Consider the following 25,044-nt stretch of genomic DNA (forward strand, 5'->3'; position numbering starts at 1 on the left):
AGTTATTCCATCTATTTCGGGAAAAAATTTATTTTTTGTGCATCAGGAATAGCGAGTTAATATTTTTGGCTCCATGTTTGTTTTCTGTCTTGTTTATGTTGTCATATTTTCAGTCCGTGAACAGCAGGATGCAGTGGAATACTATCAGAAAACTCTAAAAGCAATTGGACCAGAAGTGTCCAAGGTGGGATTATTTTCTTCAAAGGTTACATCAGTTTTCATTCTTTTTTTCATGCCTTTATACTTTATATTTACATACTTTTTCATAGTATTCATGCTCAATCACATGCAATACAACACAATCATGGTTACAGATATTTAAAGGGGAAATGAGCAACAAAACTAGATGTCAAAATAACCACACATTTCAAGAGAAGTGTCCCTTTTTCCTGATCCCTTTATCCATAGAAGTTGAACCCAGTGAGCTGTTCAGTGTGGTATGTGTTTTTTGTTTTGTTTTTTATTTGTGGCATCTCCAGTTAATATTATTTTGTGTGAAATGAAAAACATCAGTTAGAAACTTTTTTAATTTTACAGAATAAGGGATTAGAGAACTTTTTTAAAAAGGTCAAGTTTGATGAAGACAACTTGGTGTACTGTGACCACTGTGACCAAAAAGCTGAAGCTGAGACCGTAAGTAGGCTACTTTACTGAATATCTTGTAAGACACATGTAACATACCTTGATCATTGGATTTACATAATTGATTGGGTGCTTTGTAGATTTTTTAAAAAATGCACTGATCATGTTACTTGTATTGGGCTGAGACTGAGTGTAGCAATGACGAACAGTGTATAATTATAGGTACATCTAGTCTACCACAGTATATTGGAATTCAAATTAAATATTGAAAATGAGTTCAAAGTGCAGATGTGCAGCTTTAATTTCAGGGTAATTATATCCAAATCAGTGAATGGTGTAGGAATTACAGCACTTTTTCCTTGGCTAGGTGTGGTTCTTCCCTCATTATTTCACATACAAGCAGTTAAAAGGTCTAGCATTAATTTCAAGTGGGGCATTTGCAATAGAAATCTGTTCCTGTTGATTCAGTATGAAATCCAAATAGCTGACATGACCAGTGAAGCAAGTGTCATTAAACTAAAATCAAAACAAACCCATCAGAGAGATTCTTTGCACAATTAGTATGTTGTGTTTACGTTAGTATATTATGTTTACATTTCCAACATTTTATTAATATATTGTTACATCTTTTGCATAACCTGCTACATCTGGCACATTATTCATAGAACTGTGACCTTGTTGGCACTGCACTGTCTTTTGCTGTGACTATCCTTGACTTGCAAGTGATGTCAAAGCAAAATAGAAACCCGGATGTCGGCCGTGTTCGTGAAAATACTAAACATAGTCCCACGTGCACAACTCACTTTGTTTTTCCACTACTTTAAGTGTTCTTTTAGCTATGCCATATCTTTGTGCTGGATATGGTTGTGGTCACAACATTACTCGTAACAGTGGCACGTTCCGATTTTTTAGAATTCCATCCATGAGTCGGAAAGAGGGCAAGGAATCTCTGAGGCTTAGTACCGAGAGGAGATGAGGGGATCAGGATACTTCATCCAATGACCATTTCATTCAATGGCATTTTGTCCAATAGTTAAGACAAATTGTCCAAAGTCTCTTTCATACGCACTATCAATTATTTTATATTTCAGGTATTCCTGTGTTCGCGAATGAAAGACCCCGAGAGCACTGCTCTGCGCCTAAAGATTTAATATGATCCAGCCGGCTTTAAAAATTAATAACTCGGCCAACGGAGCTTGCAGTGAAGCCAAATTTTACAGGCACCTCCCTCTAAGCCTCCCCCTTCGAATGAGCACAGTCTTGGGTCAGTAGGGCCATGCTTCAGCCCAGTGTTCGCGAACAAAGCCCCCACAAAAGCACTGCTCTGCGCCTGAAGATTTAATATGATCCAGCCAGAAACCTAGACATGCAGGCAAGCAGCCTGCAATGACAAGAGAGTTAACTCATCTCAGGGTCAGCAAGTGGCATGGGCCTACGTGGTTACCTCCCTCAGTATGCTCTTTAGTGTGGAAGTGCACATACTATGGCACTCGTTTGCTTTACAAAAATATGTTTTGCTTCGGTTAAATTCCATTGAGAATTCCTCCTTTTTTCAAACAAATACCTTAAATATAAAATAATTGATAATGTGTATGAAAAAGGCCTTGGATGAAATGTCTTAACTATTGGACAAAAAGGCATTGGACAAAATTACCTGTATTTGTACCTGATGGTCGGTAGAAGTGTCTTATCTTCAGAAAAGTCTGACTTTTTTAAATAGATTGGGTCAAAACCACACATATCTATCTTCTCTTTGTATCGAATCTTTGCTCGACCATTCAAATTGTGGTAATACTGAGAAAATTTAGCATTATTTACAGATACGCTTTCAGCAGCTGTCATCCTAGTTGCTTTGTATATCCACCATCATGGCGGATGCTCATGACTCAAAGATTCAAAGATTGAAAATGTTTATTTGTCATATACACAATAACAAACACAGCGGTTTATTATTGGGTAATGAAATTCTTATTTTGCAACTGCCCGACGAAACTATGCTTACCAATATAAAAAGAAATATATATATATATATATATATATATATATATATATATATATATATATATATATATATATAATATATAAAATATGAAATATAAAATATAAAGTGCATATGGAATGCAAAATATAAAAGTAGAATGAAAAACGAAGATAATATTTAAAAAAAAAAGAGGCAAACAAAATGTGCAAACATAGAGGTAGATATACTGTGCAATGTCTTGTGCAAAATTGCTAATATAGAGGTAGATGGTGATTATAATCCATGGTTCAAAAGCCTGATGGAAATATAGAGGTAGATGGTGATTATAATCTGTGGTTCAAAAGCCTGATGTCCTGGGGGTAAAAACTGTTTGTCAGTCTAGTAGTCCTCGCTTTCACACTCCTGTAGCATCTGCCAGATGGTAGGAGTGTGAATAGTCTGTGTTGTAGGTGTGTTTGGTCCCTGATGATGCTCTGTGCCCTTTTTGTGACCCGGGTGTTGTAAATGTCCTGTAGTGGGGGGAGGACAGCTCCACAGATGAACTGTGCCATTTTAATGACACGCTGGAGAGCCTTTCTGTCCTGAGTTGTGCAGTTCCCGTACCACACAGTGATGGAATTTGTCAGGACACTCTCCACTGTGCACCTGTAGAAGTTGCTGAGGAGTTTGATGGACAGTCCAAATTTCCTCAGCTTCCTCAGGAAGAAGAGTCTCTGTTGAGCCTTCTTGATGGTCTGCTGTGTGTTGTGTGTCCAGGTGAGATCCTCACTGATGTGAGTTCCAAGGAATTTAAATGTTTTCACCCTCTCCACCTGTGTCCCGTTGATGTGCAGCGAGGCGTGCTGGTCTCTCCTCCTCTTCCTCGGGTCAATAATCATCTCCTTGGTCTTCTCAGCATTCAAGGAGAGGTTATTTTCCCGGTACCAGGAGACCAGCTGAGCCACCTCCTCCCTGTAGGCTCTCTCATCTCCGCCCAATCAGCCCAATGACAATGGTGTCGTCAGCGAACTTGATAATGGAAGTGTTACTCTGGGTGGGGGTGCAGTCATAGGTGAAGAGGGTGTACAGGAGTGGACTGAGCACACAGCCTTGGGGGGTCCCTGTGCTCACTGTCTTGGTGCTGGATGTTCTGGTACCGACTATGACAGCCTGGGGTCTGTTTGTGAGAAAGTCCAGGACCCAGCAGCAGATGGAGGATGTCAGTCCAAGGGTGGAGAGCTTCTCAGTCAGTCTGCTGGGGATGACGGTGTTGAAGGCTGAACTGTAGTCCACAAACAGCATTCGAACATAGGTGTCCCTGTGTTCCAGGTGTGACAAGGCTGTGTGGATGGCTGCATTGATGGCATCATCAGTTGAACGGTTCTGATGATATGCAAATTGAAGGGGGTCTATTGTGTCTGGGATGTCCTTTTTGATGTATGACATGACTATCCTCTCAAAACACTTCATTACAACTGAAGTGAGTGCAATTGGGTGATAGTCATTCAGGCATGTTATATTGTTTTTCTTTGGGAGGGGCACTATGGTGGTGGTCTTGAAGCATGTGGGCACAGAAGACATGGGGAGGGACAGGTTGAAAATGTCTGTGAAGACCTCTGCTAACTGTGTGGAGCAGGCCCTCAAAGCACGGCTGGGGATGTTGTCAGGGCCGGCTGCCTTTTGGGGGTTAGTCCTCCTGAAGACCTTGCTCACCTCGGTTATGGTCACAGTAGGTGAAGAGCTCTGTGCTGCTTCTGTTGGTAGAATCCCTCTGTGTTGGTTGGTGTTGAGGGTGTCGAAGCAAGCATAGAACTCATTCAGCTCATCTGGCGATGTGTTGTGGTTGGCTGTGACCCTGCTGTTCTTCTGCTGGAAATTGGTGATGTGTTGCAGGCCCTGCCACATGCATCTGGAGTCTGAGATGTTGTAATATCCTTCCAGCTTCAGTCTGTACTGCCTCTTGGCTTCCCTAATGGATCTGCGTAGGTCATATCTGGCCTTTTTATATCCATCTGCGTCACCAGAGGCAAAAGCGGTGGAGCGTGCATGTAGCATGGAGCGTACTTCATTGTTAATCCAAGGTTTTTGGTTAGGCTATATTTTGCAGTGCTTGGTGGGGACAATGTCATTAATACATGTACTGATGTAGCTGGTGACCACAGATGCATATTCCTCTAAATCCACAGAACAGTCTTCTCTCAAAGCAGCAATCTTAAACACATCCCAGTTTGTAGAACTGAAGCAGTCCTGGAGCACCAGATCAGTCTCTTCATTCCAAACTTTAACAGTTTGACTCAGTGGGCAGGCTTGTTTGAGAAGGGCCTTGTAGGCTGGGTAGAGGAACACAGAGATGTGGTCAGACTGTCCAAAGTGGGGGCGGGGCACAGCCTTGTAGCCATTTCTCACATTGCTGTAAACATGGTCCAGGATGTTGTTGTCCCTTGTCGGAAAGCTCACGTGTTGATGGTACTTCGGTAGCACAGTCCTGAGGTTGCAATGATTAAAATCCCCGGCCACGATGAACACGGCATCTGGGTGTGTGGTCTCGTGTTTGCCGATGATGTCATGTAGTAGTCATAGCGCTGTAGTGCGGTCGGCCCGCGGCGGGATGTAAACAGCCAGCATAAACATAGCACTGAACTCCCTCGGTAGATAAAAGGGTCTGCACTTCACCATCAGCACTTCAATGTCTGCACAACAGTGTTTTTCAACCACCTGTACGTCTGTACACCATCTGTTGTTAACATAAATGCACACACCGCCACCTTTGTTTTTACCGGAAGCAGATGTGCGGTCTCCGCGGTGCATGGAGTGGGTCTGTAGTTCAATGGCCGGGTCTGGCAGGCTTGCAGTAGTCCAGGTTTCCGTAAAAATCAGGGTACAACACTCTCTGATCTCACGTTGAGGTTTATTTATTTATTTTTAAATTTCAGCCTCATTCTAATTTGCCCTCCTCAGACAAACTTTTTGTAGCCCCACACAGGATGACATTTTATGCCTTTTGTACAGCACTTTGGCTCAACACCTGTTGTTTTAAATTTGACTTGATTGGATATCAAATATGATTTGATTTTGACTTGATTTTGATATTTGGTATCAACCATGTGATCAAAATGACGTAGCACATTTTGATCACATGGTTCTAAGTCATCTATTGTCCTGTCTTTCTTGCACTTTCTTGCAATGTTTGCACCTGCGCTCTTTATGTTGTCCTGTCTAGGTCTGTGTAGTCTCATATCAAATCAAGTCAAATTTAAAACAACAGGTGTTGAGCCAAAGTGCTGTACAAAAGGCATAAAATGTCATCCTGTGTGGGGCTACAAAAAGTTTGTCTGAGGAGGGCAAATTAGAATGAGGCTGAAATTTAAAAATAAATAAATAACAAAAAATAAAATAAAATAAAATAAAATAAAAGCACAGATGGGAGTGGCCAGTTCTGCAGGTGATCTATGAACAATGCACAAATGAATGAACACAGACAGTTTATTTTAATAAAGACCAACACAATCTACCAAGAGCAGCAAAAATTTGTCAGGTCACAAACAGGTACAGAATAACATGCAGTGGCAGTCGATATATTCTGATAAGGTCTTCGTCTGGCATTCAAAAATAAATGAACATGAGTGGAGGAAAGTCTCTTCCTTCTGCCACGCGTGCTCTTTTTGTGCCTCATTCCTGAGTGTGCACTGGGACTTCATGTAAGTGTGATGCACATGACCCCAGGCTTCTAGTCACAACTTTTATTTCACACACAGTGGACTGAAATTGAGGAGATTCCTAATATCCTGACTCTGAACCTGAAGAGGTTTCATTTTGACTACTATCAGATGAAGCTTGTAAAGAATCACTGTCCCATTGTCATTCCCATGCAACTGCTGCTAAAGGTATGGTTGTGCCTTTTTCACCCTACATTTGAATTTATATATTCATGCAATAAAATCATTTTCAGTAAGAACTCAAGCCTTACTTGACGCAAACTTATGTGTACCACCTTATTCTTAGGGTTTTTTTTAAATGTCCACACTTATGTTTGCAGAATTATGAATATGAGCTTTATGCAGTTATTAACCACATAGGGGAACAAACTGGAGGGCACTACAATGCTGTCATCAGATCCTTTGATGACAATGAGTGGTACTGTTTTGATGACTCTTTTGTCCAGAAGGTACTAAAATGATATTATTATCTTGCTTTCTTTTTTTCTCTGCTGTGCAGTATTTTGATGTGGGCCAAATTTATGTTCTAACATTTACAGGTTTCAGAGAAGCCTATCCACCAGTAAGTACACTATAACCATGATCTCATGTCTTATTAAAATTATATTTAAAAATGTACTGAATACATCCTTCCATGTTGTTTTGTTATTTTCCTTAAATGACATTTGAGCTGTTTTTAATTTGCTCCACAGAATCAAGTCAGATCTGGCCTTTTTACTCATGTACAAAAAAAGTACGTATTTTCTTAGTCTTGCTCACCAGACAGCAAAAACTGTTCATTTATGAAATCAAATAACTTCTTAATAAATATCATAAATGGGTAGTGAGTTTACCCATTTATGTAGTTTATTTATGAGTTTACCCATTTATGAGTATACCAATGTAGTGAGTTTACCCATTTAGGTTTTTTCTTCAGATTATTCAGTTCATGTTTATCCATTTTCATCCCTCCATTATCCATCCATTATCTATATCATAAGGGTTGTGGGGTAGCTGGAGCCAATCCCAGCTAACTTCGGGTAAAAGGCTGGGGACACCCTGGATGGCTCATAAATCTTTCACAGGGGTAACACAGAGACAAACAACCATTCACGCTCGCATTCACACCTCTCATCTCATCTCATTATCTCTAGCCGCTTTATCCTTCTACAGGGTCGCAGGCAAGCTGGAGCCTATCCCAGCTGACTATGGGCGAAAGGCGGGGTACACCCTGGACAAGTCGCCAGGTCATCACAGGGCTGACACATAGACACAGACAACCATTCACACTCACATTCACACCTACGGTCAATTTAGAGTCACCAGTTAACCTAACCTGCATGTCTTTGGACTGTGGGGGAAACCGGAGCACCCGGAGGAAACCCACGCGGACACGGGGAGAACATGCAAACTCCACACAGAAAGGCCCTCGCCGGCCCCGGGGCTCGAACCCAGGACCTTCTTGCTGTGAGGCGACAGCACTAATCACTACACCACCGTGCCGCCCGCATTCACACCTATGGGCAATTTTAGAGTAGACAGTTGAGCTAATCCACATATCTTTGGACTCTGGGAGGAAACCAGAGCACTAGGAGGAAACCCACGCAGGCACAAGGAGAACATGCAAACTCCACACAGAAGTCAGTCTGTCGGTCTGAAACACTGAGAACGCCTAGTTAAAACCCTGATCTATCTATCTATCTATCTATCTATCTATCTATCTATCTATCTATCTATCTATCTATCTATCTATCTATCTATCTATCTATCTATCAGGGTTTTAACTAGGGAAAATAATTATTTGATCCCCTGCTGATTTCGTAAGTTTGCCCGGTTACAAAGAAATGAGCAGTCTATAATTTTTATGGTGCTTTTATTTTAGCAGATAGAGACAGAATATCAACAAAAAAGTCCAGAAAAAACACATAAAGGTTATAAATTAATTTGCGTTTGATCAAACAAAATAAGTACTTGATCCCCGACAAACCAGCAAGAATTCTGGCTCCCACTGACTGGTTACTGTCAGTGGGAGCCAGAATTCAGAGTCTGTCACTTTAAGAAAGTACTCCCTGCCCAAATGAAGTTTGGTGGGGGATATAGAAACAGGTTCCGTCTGGCTGTCCATCCAGTCATGTTTTCGTTTCCGGGCCATATCTTTAAAACTACTGAAGATATCTTCATGAAACTTTGTATACATATCAAGCAACATGTGAACTGGTGCCTTTTGCTATTTTGGATTTTTGAGAAAAAAAAAGGGGCGGCACGGTGGTGTAGTGGTTAGCACTGTCGCCTCACAGCAAGAAGGTCCAGGTTTGAGCCCCGTGGCCCGCGAGGGCCTTTCTGTGCGGAGTTTGCATGTTCTCCCCGTGTCCGCGTGGGTTTCCTCCGGGTGCTCCGGTATCCCCCACAGTCCAAAGACATGCAGGTTAGGTTAACTGGTGACTCTAAATTGACCATAGGTGTGAATGTGAGTGTGAATGATTGTCTGTGTCTATGTGTCAGCCCTGTGATGACCTGGCGACTTGTCCAGGGTGTACCCCGCCTTTTGCCCATAGTCAGCTGGGATAGGCTCCAGCTTGCCTGTGACCCTGTAGAACAGGATAAAGCGGCTAGAGATAATGAGATGAGATGAGATGAAAAAAAGGGGCGGCACGGTGGCGTAGTGGTTAGCGCTGTCACTTCACAGCAAGAAGGTCCGGGTTTGAGCCCTGTGGCCGGTGAGGGCCTTTCTGTGCGGAGTTTGCATGTTCTCCCCGTGTCCGCGTGGGTTTCCTCCGGGTGCTCCGGTTTCCCCCACAGTCCAAAGACATGCAGGTTAGGTTAACTGGTGACTCTAAATTGACTGTAGGTGTGAATGGTTGTCTGTGTCTATGTGTCAGCCCTGTGATGACTTGGCGACTTGTCCAGGGTGTACCCCGCCTTTCGCCCATAGTCAGCTGGGATTTTTCAGATTTTTACATAAATTTATTTTGACTTAGTTTCGAAGAGCAATGTTCATTTCTGGGGCATATATCCGAAACTATTCATCTCATTCATCTCATCTCATTATCTCCAGCCGCTTTATCCTGTTCTACAGGGTCGCAGGCAAGCTGGAGCCTATCCCAGCTGACTACGGGCGAAAGGCGGGGTACACCCTGGACAAGTCGCCAGGTCATCACAGGGCTGACACATAGACACAGACAACCATTCACACTCACATTCACACCTACGGTCAATTTAGAGTCACCAGGTAACCTAACCTGCATGTCTTTGGACTGTGGGGGAAACCGGAGCACCCGGAGGAAACCCACGCGGACACGGGGAGAACATGCAAACTCCGCACAGAAAGGCCCTCGCCAGCCACGGGGAATGAACCCAGACCTTCTTGCTGTGAGGTGACAGCACTAACCACTACACCACCGTGCCGCCCCCCGAAACTATTCATGATACAGATTTGAAACTTGGTATACATGTTAACAAGGTGATGTAGATGTGCCTTTTCATACTAAGAAATTTGAGAAATTTAAATTTTTCATGTTTCCATGGAAACAATTTCAGACTTAGTCTCTCAGTTTAGTCTTAGGGGTAGGTTTTGTTTCCAGAGCAGAACTTGAAAACTATGAGTGGTATGGTCTTGAAAGTTGGTATATGTGTTGATTAAGTAATGTATATGTGCCTTTTGATACTAAGAAATGTGAGGAATTTTAATTTTTAGCTCACCTGGACCAAATGTCTGGTGGGCTTATGCCATGGGCTGCTGAGGTCAGTGTAAAGAGGTAGGGTTGGTTTCCTGCAGCAGAACTTGAAAAATGTGACAAATAATATCTTGAAACTTGATATATAGTTCATTGTAGTAATCCCTGATGTGGGTGGAGCACAGAAGCACGGCAGGCGAGAGTTCATGTTCACACACACGCACTTTATCAAGCTTTTCAGCTTTCTTTCTTTCACTCATTCATTCATTCACGCACGCACACGTGTTGTGGTCGGGGAGCGAAATCCTCTTCTCTCCTCTCCCCCTCCCTTTACACACACACACACACACACACACACACACACACAAATTGACATCAGGTGTAATGACCTAGCCACTTACCTTCCCTGACCCCGCCCTCCATTCACAGACTGCTGCTTGGCCACGCCCCCGCTGCCACATACCCCCACCGCCCGACTCAGGCCAGGGAGCCATCCGGCCTGAAGCTGACTCCCCCCCCAACGGGACAGGAAGTCTGCCACCACCATCTGCGCCCCCGGCCTGTGGATCACCTCGAACTTAAATGGCTGGAGAGCAAGATACCAACGGGTGATCCGCGCATTGGCATCCTTCATGCGGTGGAGCCATTGGAGGGGCGCGTGGTCCGAACAGAGAGTGAAAGGCCGTCCCAGCAGGTAGTATCGGAGGGCAAGGACCACCCTTGATGGCGAGACACTCCTTTTCAATTGTGCTGTACTTGCTTTCGTGCACCGACAGCTTTCGGCTGATGTACAGCACCGGGCGCTCCTCACCCTCCACCTCCTGGGACAGAATGGCCCCCAGCCCCCTGTCTGATGCATCAGTCTGCAAAATAAAGGGGAGAGAGAAGTCAGGGGAGTGTAAAAGTGGCCCCCCACACAGTGCAGCTTTTACCTCAGAGAAGGCCTGTTGGCATTGCTCCATCCACTGGACCGGATCTGGAGCCCCCTTTTTAGTGAGGTCGGTTAGCGGGCTGGTGACGTCCGAATAGTTAGGTATAAACCTACGATAATAGCCAGCCAGCCCCAAGAACCGCCTCACCTCCTTTTTGGTCTTGGGCCTCGGGCAGGCCGCAATCGCTGCAGTCTTGTTAATTTGGGGACGCACCTGCCCATGACCCAAGTGGAACCCCAGATACCGTACTTCCACCCACCCAATTGCACACTTTTTCGGGTTAGCTGTGAGGCCCGCTCGCCTCAGCGACTTTAGAACAGCCCTCAGGTGTTCCAAGTGCCATGGCCAATCATGACTGTAGATTATTATGTCATCTAGATAGGCGGCCGCGTAGGCAGCATGAGGGCGGAGCACCCTGTCCGTAAGCCACTGGAACGTAGCGGGCGCCCCAAATAACCCAAAGGGGAGCGTGACAAATTGGTGCAAACCAAACGGTGTGGAAAAGGCCGTTTTCTCTTGGGATAGAGGAGTCAAGGGGATCTGCCAATATCCCTTGGTTAGATCCAATGTTGAATAAAAGCGAGCAGCGCCTAACTGATCAAGCAACTCATCAATGCAAGGCATTGGGTACACATCAAATTTAGACACCACGTTGACCTTTCTATAGTCCACACAGAACCGGACCGACCCATCAGTCTTGGGAACCAGGACCACTGGGCTGCTCCAGTCACTGTGGGACTCCTCAATTATGCCCATTTCAAGCATGGCCTTGAGTTCATCCCAAACCACCTTTTTCTTGTGTTCGGGCAAGCGGTAAGGGCGGCTACGCACTACCACCCCCAGGGGCATTTCGATGTGGTGTTCTATGAGGTGGGTACGACCCGGAAGGGGTGAGAACAAGTCGGAAAATTCCTTCTGCAACTTGGCTACCTCCGTGAGTTGGGTTGGCGAGAGGTGGTCTCCACAAGGGACCGGAGTGGCCTGAGATGTTATCTTTTTTACCTCCAGCCCCAGCTCCGCCTTCTCTGGGACTACCGACGCCAACGCCACGGGGACCCCCTCATTCCAGCGTTTTAAAAGGTTGAGGTGGTAGACTTGCAGTGCCCCGCCCCTATCCGTTTGCTTTACCTCATAGTCAACGTCCCCGACTCGCCGTGTGACCTCGAAGGGCCCTTGCCACTTGGCGACTAATTTAGAACTCGACGTGGGCAATAATACGAGTACTTTGTCTCCCGGCGTGAATTCTCTAAGGCACTTGCCCCTGTCATACAGCCGGCTTTGACGTTCTTGTGCCTGCCGTAAATTCTCCTGGGTTAATTGCGTGAGGGTGTGGAGTTTTGCGTGCAGGTCAAGAATGTACTGGATTTCATTTTTACTCGATGAAGGTCCCTCCTCCCAGTTTTCCCGCAGCACATCCAGAATGCCACGCGGCTTACACCCATATAATAATTCAAAGGGAGAAAACCCTGTGGAGGCTTGCAGGACCTCTCATACTGCGAACAACAGGGGTCCGAGCCACTTATCCCAATTATGCACATCTTCACTCACGAATTTCCGGATTATGTTTTTGAGTGTCTGGTTGAATCGCTCTACTAATCCATCCGTTTGTGGGTGATAGACACTGGTGCAGATAGACTTAATCCCCAGTAACCCATACAGCTCGCGCAGTGTGCGTGACATAAATAAGGTGCCTTGGTCTGTCAGGATTTCTTTCGGAATCCCGACCCGGGAGATAATGCGGAAGATCACTTCCGCAATACTGCGTGCTGAGATATTGCGGAGAGGCACTGCCCCCGGATATCGCGTTGCATAGTCCACTAGAACTAAAATAAAGCGATATCCCTGTGCTGACCGATCTAATGGCCCGACAAGGTCCATCCCAATTCGCTCAAACGGGGTCTCGATTAGAGGAAGAGGGCGCAACGGCACTTTTGGAGTGGCCACGGGATTTACTAATTGGCATTCGTGGCATGCCGCACACCACCGACAGACATCCCCGCGAATCCCTGGCCAATAGAACCGGGCCATTATTCGGGCTAGTGTTTTGTCTTGCCCCAAGTGTCCGGCCATGGGATTAAAGTGAGCCCCATGGAATACGAGTTCCCTACAGCTCTTTGGGATTAACAACTGGGTTACTCGTTCCTTAGTTTGAGTGTCCTGCGTCACTCAGTACAATCTATCTTTAATAATGGCAAAATAGGCGAAGGTTGGTGCCACGCTTGGCTGAAGAGTTTGACCATCGATTACTCTCACTTGGTCAAACGCATGCCGCAGAGTCTCGTCTCATGACTGCTCTAACGGGAAATCCCCAAGGGACTCCCCAAGAGAGGGAGGAGGAGCGGGGTGCTCCTCACTCTGATGCGGTGTTGACACAGACGGCTCTGTGACAGCTTCTCCAGCCAATGCCACACCAGGATCTTCCCGTGACCTACTAGGGCAGGACCCACTACGTGTTAAATACTCCATTAATTCTTTAAATCCCAGCCAATCAGTACCCAAGATCAACGAGTGGGTAAGGCAAGGATTAACCGCCGCCTTCATTTTATGCGTTTGGCCCCGGAATAGAATCTGGACCGACACTAGAGGGTAATGGTGAACATCCCCGTGCACACACAACACCTTCACCACTTGTGCTCTCCCCAATGCCTCACCTTGCACCAGGCGTTGGTGAATTGAGGTCTGATTGCAACCGGAATCCACCAAAGCGTGATATGTAGCCCCCTGAATACTCACCGGTACGCGATACGTTCCGGCCCAATTGGGGGTGGTTTCTGGTGCGTCGGGAATCCGGATGACAGCCCCCACCTCCCTTGCAGGGCTCTGACTCTGGAGACGCTCCAATTCCCCGCTGCGCCAGCACACCGGCCCAGGCTTTCCCTCTGCACTGGTGTTATGGGTGTCACTCACCTGAGGGGGAGACAACACAGACACAGAAGAGGGAGACAGGAGGACACCACGGGTGCAACAGGCTGGCTGGGGAGGAGCCAGCCGCCACCTCCGTGGCAGGGGAACAGGGTGGGGAGGCGGACAAGAGACGGGGGGAAGAGAGAGAAGACAATTGAGGGGAGCCGCCTCGTCTGCCTGCCGTTGGAGCCGCCTCCAGATGGTCCTCCGCCAGCTCGATGGCTCGTTCCAGCTACGCCAGGCGGTGACACTGGACCCATTCCACCGTTCCTTCCGGAAGTTGAGAGATGAACTGCTCCAGTGCCACCAGATCGATGATCTCCTCGGCATCGTGGTCTTCCACCCTCAGCCACCGCCGGCAGGCGTCCTGGAGTTGCTGGCCGAATGCAAACGGCCGGCCGACCTCCTCCAGTGTCAGCGTCCGGAAGTGCTGACGGTGTTGCTCTGGGGACCGGCCGAGCCGCTGCAGGATGGCTTTCCTCAGGTCCGCATAGACCAGCCGGCTGTCAGCAGGGAGCTGCTGTGCTGCGCTGCGACCTGCGCCTCGCCAGTCAGGAGCGGGCCACCCTCACGCCTCGGCTGCTTGCTCAAAGAGAGCGAGGAATGCTTCCGGATCGTCCTGCGGTCCCATCTTCGTGAGGGTGGCGGCTGCGGTGGCCGGTGGCCCTGCTGACGTGAGCCAGTGCCGGAAAGCCTGGCGATCTTCCTGCTGGGCCAGCATCAAGGCTTCGAAGCGCTGCTGCTGCTCCTCCTTCCGGAGGGTGATCAGCTCTTGATGCTGGTTCTGCTGGGCGGTAGCGAGGGCAAGGATGAGCTCTTTGAACGGGGAGGACTCCATGGGGTGGTTCCCTTCTGTGCGTCCCGGGTTTCAGCACCACTGTAGTAATCCCCGATGTGGGTGGAGCATAGAAGCACGGCAGGCGAGAGTTCGTGTTCACACACACGCACTTTATTGAGCATTTCAGCTTTCTTTCTTTCACTCATTCATTCATTCATGCACGCACACGTGTTGTGGTCGGGGAGCGAAATCCTCTTCTCTCCTCTCCCCCTCCCTTTATACTCCATCCCTGCAACAAACACACACACACGCGCACACACACACACAAATTGACATCAGGTGTAATGACCTAGCCACTTACCTTCCCTGACCCCGCCCTCCATTCACAGACTGCTGCTTGGCCACGCCCCCGCTGCCACATTCATATATAGGGTGGGGGATATAGATGACTCTGTCTTCTTGTTTCTACTTTTTATGGTTATAAAAGACACCTGTCAACAGAATCAACCTCTTCCAACCTCTCCACCACCATGGGCAAGACCAAAGAATTTTCAAAGGACATCAGGGACAATATTGTAGACCTGCACAAGGCTGGAATGGGCTACATGACTATCAGCAAGAACCTTGGTGAGAAGGAGACAACTGTTGGTACAATTATTAGAAAATGGAAGAAATACAAAATTACCATCAATCGCTCTTGGTCTGGAGCTCCATGCAAGCTCTTGCCTCATGGGGTAAGGATGATCATGAGAAGGGTGAGGGATCAGCCCAGAACTACACGGGAGGAGCTTGTTAATGATCTCAAGGCAGCGGGGACCATAGTTACCAAGAAAACCATTGGTAACATACTACACCGTATCAGATTGAAATCCTGCAGTGCAAGGTTCCCCTGTTCAAGAAGGCACATGTACAGGCCCATCTGAAGTTTGCCAGTGAGCACCTAAATGATTCAAAGAAGGCTTGGGAGAAGGTGATGTGGTCAGATGAGACCAAAATTTAACTCTTTGCCATCAACTCAACTTGTCATGTTTGGAGGGAGAGAAATGCTGAATATAATCCCAAGAACACCATCGCCACCATCAAGCACGAAGGTGGAAACATTATGCTTTGGGGCTGTTTCTCTGCTAAGGGTACAGGACGACTTCACTGCATTGCGGGGCTGATGGATGGGGCCATGTACTAAAAGATCTTGGAAGATCTTGATCAAGATCTTGGAAAGATCTTGGGGGTTGCCTCCTTCCCTCAGTCAGAGCACTGAAGATGGGTCGTGGATGGGTCTTCCAGCATAACAACAACCCAAAGCATACAGTCAAGACAACAAAGGAGTGGCTCAAGAAGAAGCACATTAAGGTCATGGAGTGGCCTAGCCAGTCTCCAAAGCTTAATCCTATCGAAAATTTGTGGAGGGAGCTGGAACTTTGAGTTGCCAAGCAACAGCCTCAAAACTTTCAGAATTTAGAGAATCTATTTGTTAAAATAAAAGTACTTTCAGAATTTAGAGAATCTCTGTTTGTTAAAATAAAAGTACCATAAAAATTATAGACCGCTCATTTCTTTGTAAGGGCCCTGTCACACTATAGCGTTTTGTTCGACGTTTGGTTGCGTTTTTAAAAATTTGAGAAACGCCGGGGAACGTCGACGTTCTTCAAATTAAGTTTCTAGGTCAACGATGTTGTAACGTTCTTGTAACGCTTGGGTAACGCTCAGCCAACGTTCCCTCAGTGTCAGGCGACGTTTGTGGTCCAAAATAGCAGCAAAACCTAGCGTTCTCATAGCGTCCACAGCGCTTTGATAGCGTTATCATAGCATTTGGGTAGCGTCTGCCTTGCGTCCAGGTAATGTTCTGGACGTTACACAGACGCTGGAAAAATTCAGAACGCTGACAGACGTTAGAAAGATGTTGAAAGAGCGTTACATGAGCGTTAAGAACGCTCGGCGAACGCTGACGAACGCTGAAAAACGTTGGCGACACGCTGGACAGACGTTCGATGGACGTTACACAGGCGTTAGGCAAGCGTTACCCAAGCGCTAGGCACGCGCTGGACACTCGACCCTGATGGGCCGGCGTCCGCCTAGCGTCCAGGGAACGTCCTGACTTTCGAGTAACGTTCGAGTAACGCCCGCAAACTTTTGTGTAACGTTCCTCTAACGTGTAAGTAGCGTTTTGATAGAACGTCCTGAATTTTTGTGCACACCCAAAACTATTTTTCACCCTCAGCGTTCGCCGACGTCCCTCGACGTTCCCCAACGTTTGCCGACGCTCGTCTAACTTTCTTGTAACTTTTTTCTAACGTTCTCGACGTTCCTCTGCGTTTCGCAACACGTTACTCGAACGCTGGTGAGAACGTCGTAGTGTGACAGGGCCCTAACTGGGCAAACTTACAAAATCAGCAGGGAATCAAATAATTATTTTCCCCACTCTCTCTCTCTCTCTCTCTCTCTCTCTCTCTGAAATTGAGTCATACATAGCCGACGAGGCGCATAGCACACAGTTGGCTATAAGACATGGACTATGAGATTGTGGACAGAATAAAACAATTATTCTGCTCATTCACTGGATTTTGAGAAACAGAGCATTTTTATTTTTACAAATTCGATAAATATAAACTCTGTACAAAACGTCTGACAAAATCATTTCTGCTTAGAATGTAAATAAACCGGCAAAATGACTGTAGCAATTTGTGAAATTCTGTAATAGTAATTCTTGAAAAATAAAAAGATATTTTCTCAGCATCAAATATTTTCATTCCATATTTTGTTGCTTTTTTTAATTGGGGGGGGGGGTTGTTTTCGAGTCGAGTTTTTATTTTGTTCTTGGTTAGTTCAGTAAAACGCTCCACCATTTTGTTTCCCTCTACTCACAGTATATGAGCCTAGTAGTAGCGCAGTCAGTCAGAGCATGCGATTGCACATATCCAGTGAATGTGGAATGAATGAATGAATATTCCAACACACTTTTTAAGACTACAATCTGAATATTTGAATTTAAATGTTACAATGAAGTGTACAAAGATCCATGTGCAGTTTAATCATGATTTATATTTGATATTTGTGATTATTTTACACTCTAGTGTTTAATTAATTCAGGGTGTTGTTTTTATTTCTTCTTGATTCATAGAAGTGGATGTGCCTCATGCTAATGAGTCTACCAAATCTACTAATGTGAGTCTCTTTTAAGTCCAGAAAGATCAAATTATTCCTCATTTAGTTGTAATCAAATAAGCAAAAATCATAAAGTCAGAATGATTGAGTTCACAAACATGCTCTGTCCATTTGCTTGGCCCAAATCACACATGTAAGGAATAAAACATGATGGGGCATGTTGCTATTGGACAATAATGAACAAAAAGGGGTGCTCTGATGCAATACCTCCCCAGGTATTATTTTTTAATTATAGCATACTTCAAAGTGTTTTATTCCACTTATACCACAGCAGTGTGCCAGTGGTCACATTTTCATTATCAATTAATACAATTTACACAGCGTCCCAACATTTTTGGAATTGGGGTTGTACGTCATTAAGGGCTGGGATGTGGTCAAATCACTTTCGCACTATTAAATTAAGTGTGCGCAATGCAAACAGCATGTCTCGCAAGCAGTGCCTTGGCAAATATTTGCAAATATTTTGTGCGGCATCAGTGATGAGGCACTTCACCTTTGTGTCCCACTCCTCCATTAGTTTTGCTTTTGCTAGAGCCATATTTTCTGCTTTGTGACTATTTGGAAAATGTTCTGCTCCAAGCAAAATTGTTCCAATATTGTTAGGGTTTTTTTTTTCTTTTTTATCAGACATCTAATTTTTTAGGTTTGTTTACCTGACATGTTTCGACGTACGACTGTCGTCTTCCTCAGAGTGTCACCGGATGTCATTGGTGACGCATCTTTTATCAGCTGATGTTTCCGAAGGCGTGGCCTTCCTGTCTGGATTGACAGGTCGGTCACGCCTTCTACTGTCAGTTCGTCCCCTGCAAGATGGCACTCCAGGTATGGGAGAGCATGTATGCTCCCTCATCTCAGTTGATGGTCCTCGGGCTTCGCTTACGGATCTCTATGGCCTCCCTGATCCAGCGCTGATGTTTATTATCTTCTGTGCGGATGACTCTGGCATTCCCCCAGTCCATAACATGATTTTCCCTTTTGCAATGATCTGTTATGGCTGACTTATAATTTTCCTGTTGTGCCTTTTCTTTTATTGTTCGGGTTTGTCTTGTAGCTGTCTCCTTTTCGCACTCTTTCTTATGTTCATTTTTTCTTGTGTTGAAACTCCTTCCTGTCTCCCCGATGTAAGTTTTATTGCATAATTGGCATGGAATCTCATATATGGTGTTGCATCTGTTGTCCGGATGTATTCTGTCTTTGGGATGAACCAGGATCTGACGGAGAGTTGTGTGTGGTTTGACAGGTGTGTTAATGTTGTATTTCCTCATTGCTCTTTGAATGCGTTCCGTTATTCCTCTGATGTATGGTAATGTCACTACTCCCCTGTGTTCTTGTTTGTTGGTTTGTTTTTTCTCTTTCTTCTGTGTTTTATTGTTTTTGACCTGTTCCTCCCCTTTGGATATTGCCCATTGTGGATATTGACATGCCTTCAGTGCGTGTTGTATATGTTGTTCTTCCTGTTCTTTGTCCTGTGCATCTGTAATTATTGCTGCGCGTTCATGCAATGTTCTAACTACTGATATTTTGTGCATTATGGGGTGTTCGGAAGTCCAGTTTAAATATTGGTCGGTGTGTGTGGGTTTCCTGTGTACTTTTATTTTGATATCCCCCTCTTCTGTGTGATGTATTTTTAAGTCCAAAAATGCTATTGACTGCTCCGTTTCCTCTTCATGTGTAAATTTTATATTGCCGGTATTGTCTATAGTATTGAGATGGTCGGTGAGTTGTTGAGTGTGTCCCCTCTTTACTTTTTCCAATATGTCGTCCACATACCGTTTCCAGAGTGTTGGCCTGTATTCCACTGGTATTGTAGTAAGTGCTTTCTGCTCCAGGTCTTCCATGAAAAAGCCACACATGATGGCTGATAGTGGGTCTTCCATGGCAAACCCTTCCTTTTGTCTGTAAATTGTGTTCCTGAACTGAAAGTATGTGGATGTGGCGATGAATTGAAGGAGCTGAGTGATGTCTTGTACAGTGAGGTTTGTGCGTTTCTTGAGCGTCCTATCTGTTTTTAATTTGTCTTGTACTATCTGTATGGTGGCTTCCGTGGGTGTTCTGGTGAAAAGAGATATGACATCATGTGAAATGAAAACTTCATCTTGTTGCATTTTTATGTTTTTTAGTTCTTCTGCCAGTTGTTTTGAGTTTTTGCAGTGTTGGTCTGTGAGTCCTAGTAATGGTTTAATTATTTCGGTGAGTGCTTTTGATAAGTTGTATGTAACTGAACCAATGCTATCTACTATGGGGCGTAATGGTGTTCCTGGTTTGTGTATTTTTGGTGTGCCGTAAATCCTGGGGATGACATTGGCTGTGGGTACTAAATGATTATATGCCTGTTTATCTATTTTATTTTCATCGAGTAGTGGTTTGAGTAATGCTTTTAGTTTCTTTTTCTTGTCTTCTGTTGGGTCTTTTCTTAATATCTCGAAGGCATTGTCACTGAGTAATTCCCTCATTTTGTATTCATATTCTTCGGTGTCCATGATAACTACTGTTCTGCCTTTATCTGCTGGGAGGATTGTGATGTCTTTATTTTTTGCTAACGTTTTCATGGCTTTGGCTTCCTGTTTGGTGATGTTACTGGGTGGTGGTTTGGCTGTTTTCAATATACCAGCTATTACGTTTCTTAGTGCTGCTTTTTGTCCCTGATCCTGTATTTTCTCACATGCTAATTCAGTTGCCAGAATGAATTCGTCGTGTGGTATGTTGTTCGGTGTGACAGCGTAGTTGAGTCCTTTTGCTAACATACTGCGTTCTGCTTGTGAGAGTTTGTACCTTGATATGTTGTGAATCCATTTTTCGTTGATGTGTGCGTGCTCCGGTTCTGCCTTCTTTTCCTGTGCAATGAGTCTGTCCAGTTTTCGGATTTGTCAGGTTTTTGTCTCTGTGAATTCCTGCTCGTGTATGTCTACCAAATGTCCGTGTATTGCTATTTCCATTTCCTTGTTTTGGGGAAACCGGCGTTTGAAAGTTTCCGTCTCCCTATGTAGTTCTCTATTGATATTCTTGAGTTTGTCAGTTGTGCACCGTATCCGTTCTTTTACCAGAGTCATCCGCACTTTCCTGATCACCTTTTCTGCGTTTCTGGTTGGAATCGGGTTCTTGATGTTCAGGCTGGCCGGTACGACTTCCTCATCCCGGCAGCGCAGATTGAACCTCAGGTGATTCCTGTAGCGTGCCCGTTTCCGTGTCAAACTTTCAAGGCGGCGAAACTCCCTGATGCTTTCATCTCCATAACTTATTCTTAATCTTTCGATTACGTTCATTATGTCTTATATTGAATATTGTTAGGTTTTTTTTTCTTTTTTTTTTCTTTTTTATCAGACATCTAATTTTTTAGGTTTGTTTACCTGACATGTTTCGACGTACGACTGTCGTCTTCCTCAGAGTGTCACCGGATGTTATTGGTGACGCATCTTTTATCAGCTGATGTTTCCGAAGGCGTGGCCTTCCTGTCTGGATTGACAGGTCGGTCACGCCTTCTACTTTTTCATGGAAGACCTGGAGCAGAAAGCACTCACTACAATACCAGTGGAATACAGGCCAACACTCTGGAAACGGTATGTGGACGACATATTGGAAAAAGTAAAGAGGGGACACACTCAACAACTCACCGACCATCTCAATACTATAGACAATACCGGCAATATAAAATTTACACATGAAGAGGAAACGGAGCAGTCAATAGCATTTTTGGACTTAAAAATACATCACACAGAAGAGGGGGATATCAAAATAAAAGTACACAGGAAACCCACACACACCGACCAATATTTAAACTGGACTTCCGAACACCCCATAATGCACAAAATATCAGTAGTTAGAACATTGCATGAACGCGCAGCAATAATTACAGATGCACAGGACAAAGAACAGGAAGAACAACATATACAACACGCACTGAAGGCATGTCAATATCCACAATGGGCAATATCCAAAGGGGAGGAACAGGTCAAAAACAATAAAACACAGAAGAAAGAGAAAAAACAAACCAACAAACAAGAACACAGGGGAGTAGTGACATTACCATACATCAGAGGAATAACGGAACGCATTCAAAGAGCAATGAGGAAATACAACATTAACACACCTGTCAAACCACACACAACTCTCCGTCAGATCCTGGTTCATCCCAAAGACAGAATACATCCGGACAACAAATGCAACACCATATATGAGATTCCATGCCAATTATGCAATAAAACTTACATCGGGGAGACAGGAAGGAGTTTCAACACAAGAAAAAATGAACATAAGGAAGAGTGCGAAAAGGAGACAGCTACAAGACAAACCCGAACAATAAAAGAAAAGGTACAACAGGAAAATTATAAGTCAGCCATAACAGATCATTGCAAAAGGGAAAATCATGTTATGGACTGGGGGAATGCCAGAGTCATCCGCACAGAAGATAATAAACATCAGCGCTGGATCAGGGAGGCCATAGAGATCCATAAGCGAAGCCCGAGGACCATCAACCGAGATGAGGGAGCATACATGCTCTCCCATACCTGGAGTGCCATCTTGCAGGGGACGAACTGACAGTAGAAGGCGTGACCAACCTGTCAATCCAGACAGGAAGGCCACGCCTTCGGAAACATCAGCTGATAAAAGATGCGTCACCAATAACATCCGGTGACACTCTGAGGAAGACGACAGTCGTACGTCGAAACATGTCAGGTAAACAAACCTAAAAAATTAGATGTCTGATAAAAAAGAAAAAAAACCTAACAATATTCAATATAAGACATAATGAACGTAATCGAAAAATTGTTCCAAGTTTGCCATTGTCATCAGTGAATAAAGTGGTAGGTTACTACAAGGTAAGCCTCCATATTCATGGAGGTCCACATATCCAAGGTGAGGCTTACTGCCACTACATTCTGCAGTGTTGCTCAGGCTTCTTGACATTTCTCATCTACCATGGCCTTTAATGCCTAATGATGTGGAAATAAATTGTTAAATATTTATATTGATTACTTTTTGCAAATTAATTAACTACTTTACTAAAAACACACCTTTCCTAGTAGGGAGAACATATGGGTTAAAATATGTGCATGAGCTCCCGATAGCCTACAGCCCCGATTCCAAAAAAGTTGGGACAAAGAACAAACTGTAAATAAAAACGGAATGCAATAATTTACAAATCTCAAACTGATATTGTATTCACAATAGAACATAGACAACATATCAAATGTCGAAAGTGAGACATTTTGAAATTTCATGCCAAATATTGGCTCATTTGAAATTTCATGACAGCAACACATCTCAAAAAAGTTGGGACAGGGGCAATAAGAGGCTGGAAAAGTTAAAGGTACAAAAAAGGAACAGCTGGAGGACCAAATTGCAACTCATTAGGTCAATTGGCAATAGGTCATTAACATGACTGGGTATAAAAAGAGCATCTTGGAGTGGCAGCGGCTCTCAGAAGTAAAGGTGGGAAGAGGATCACCAATCCCCCTAATTCTGCGCCAACAAATAGTGGAGCAATATCAGAAAGGAGTTCGACAGTGTAAAATTGCAAAGAGTTTGAACATATCATCATCTACAGTGCATAATATCATCAAAAGATTCAGAGAATCTGGAAGAATCTCTGTGCGTAAGGGTCAAGGCCGGAAAACCATACTAGGTGCCCGTGATCTTCGGGCCCTTAGATGACACTGCATCACATACAGGCATGCTTCTGTATTGGAAATCACAAAATGGGCTCAGGAATATTTCCAGAGAACATTATCTGTGAACACAATTCACCGTGCCATCCACCATTGCCAGCTAAAACTCTATATAGTTCAAAGAAGAAGCCGTATGTAAACACGATCCAGAAGCGCAGACGTCTTCTCTGGGCCAAGGCTCATTTAAAATGGACTGTGGCAAAGTGGAAAACTGTTCTGTGGTCAGACAAATCAGAATTTGAAGTTCTTTATGGAAATCGGGGACGCCGTGTCATTCGGACTAAAGAGGAGAAGGACGACCCAAGTTGTTATCAGCGCTCAGTTCAGAAGCCTGCATCTCTGATAGTATGGGGTTGCATTAGTGTGTGTGGCATGGGCAGTTTACACATCTGGAAAGACACCATCAATGCTGAAAGGTATATCCAGGTTCTAGAGCAACATATGCTCCCATCCAGACGACGTCTCTTTCAGGGAAGACCTTGCATTTTCCAACATGACAATGCCAAACCACATACTGCATCAATTACAGCATCATGGCTGCATAGAAGAAGGGTCCGCGTACTGAACTGGCCAGCCTGCAGTCCAGATCTTTCACCCATAGAAAACATTTGGCGCATCATAAAACGGAAGATACGACAAAAAAGACCCAAGACAGTTGAGCAACTAGAATCCTACATTAGACAAGAATGGGTTAACATTCCTATCTCTAAACTTGAGCAACTTGTCTCCTCAGTCCCCAGACGTTTACAGACTGTTGTAAAGAGAAAAGGGGATGTCTCACAGTGGTAAACATGGCCTTGTCCCAACTTTTTTGAGATGTGTTGTTGTCATGAAATTTAAAATCACCTAATTTTTCTCTTTAAATTATACATTTTCTCAGTTTAAACATTTGATATGTCATCTATGTTCTATTCTGAATAAAATATGGAATTTTGAAACTTCCACATCATTGCATTCCGTTTTTATTGACAATTTGTACTTTGTCCCAACTTTTTTGGAATCAGGGTTGTACGGTACATCTTCCACAATTGACAATGGCTGGGTGTCTTTTAATAATCATGTTAAACAAGGCCTCATCTGTCATTGTTTTTCTGGAATCTATAAAACAAAGATGATGTCTTTTAGGTACTGTTTGATTTTGATGACACAATTAAAACAGAAAAAAAAATTCTTATTCTTATTTCTTATTTTCGCTTGTGCCTGGTCTGAAGGCAGGCTGTGCATTCTCATGAAAAGCTCTGTAATGCCTAAGCATTGATGTATTCTTGTTATACACTAGTTCCTTCTGGCACAGCAAGCACTTTACCTTAAACTATAAATATCTCATTCATTCTCATTATCTCTAGCCGCTTTATCCTTCTACAGGGTCGCAGGCAAGCTGGAGCCTATCCCAGCTGACTACGGGCGAAAGGCGGGGTACACCCTGGACAAGTCGCCAGGTCATCACAGGGCTGACACATAGACACAGACAACCATTCACACTCACATTCACACCTACGGTCAATTTAGAGTCACCAGTTAACCTAACCTGCATGTCTTTGGACTGTGGGGGAAACCGGAGCACCCGGAGGAAACCCACGCGGACACGGGGAGAACATGCAAACTCCACACAGAAAGGTCCTCGCCGGCCCCGGGGCTCGAACCCAGGACCTTCTTGCTGTGAGGCGACAGCGCTAACCACTACACCACCG

The 25,044-nt window shown here is 44.7% G+C and overlaps 1 protein-coding gene across 6 annotated transcripts in view; it reads left to right on the plus strand.

Annotated features, from left to right (window-relative positions):
- The window catches only part of LOC132873589 (ubiquitin carboxyl-terminal hydrolase 48-like), a 60,902-nt gene that overhangs the window by 23,640 nt on the left and 12,218 nt on the right, over nt 1-25,044 (plus strand). For 3 of the 6 annotated variants that reach the window (XM_060911969.1, XM_060909673.1, XM_060911205.1), the window contains exons 4-11: nt 114-205; nt 315-437; nt 538-633; nt 6,298-6,426; nt 6,579-6,707; nt 6,798-6,820; nt 6,951-6,991; nt 17,644-17,687. In XM_060911969.1, coding sequence (XP_060767952.1) covers nt 114-205; nt 315-437; nt 538-633; nt 6,298-6,426; nt 6,579-6,707; nt 6,798-6,820; nt 6,951-6,991; nt 17,644-17,687 — 677 coding nt within the window. The remainder of the gene's footprint in view (nt 1-113; nt 206-314; nt 438-537; nt 634-6,297; nt 6,427-6,578; nt 6,708-6,797; nt 6,821-6,950; nt 6,992-17,643; nt 17,688-25,044) is intronic. The other 3 variants (XM_060910435.1, XM_060912684.1, XM_060913459.1) reach the window with 3 other exon arrangements.

Source organism: Neoarius graeffei, chromosome 1 (genome assembly GCF_027579695.1).
Source record: "Neoarius graeffei isolate fNeoGra1 chromosome 1, fNeoGra1.pri, whole genome shotgun sequence".
Classification (NCBI taxonomy): Eukaryota; Metazoa; Chordata; class Actinopteri; order Siluriformes; family Ariidae; genus Neoarius; species Neoarius graeffei.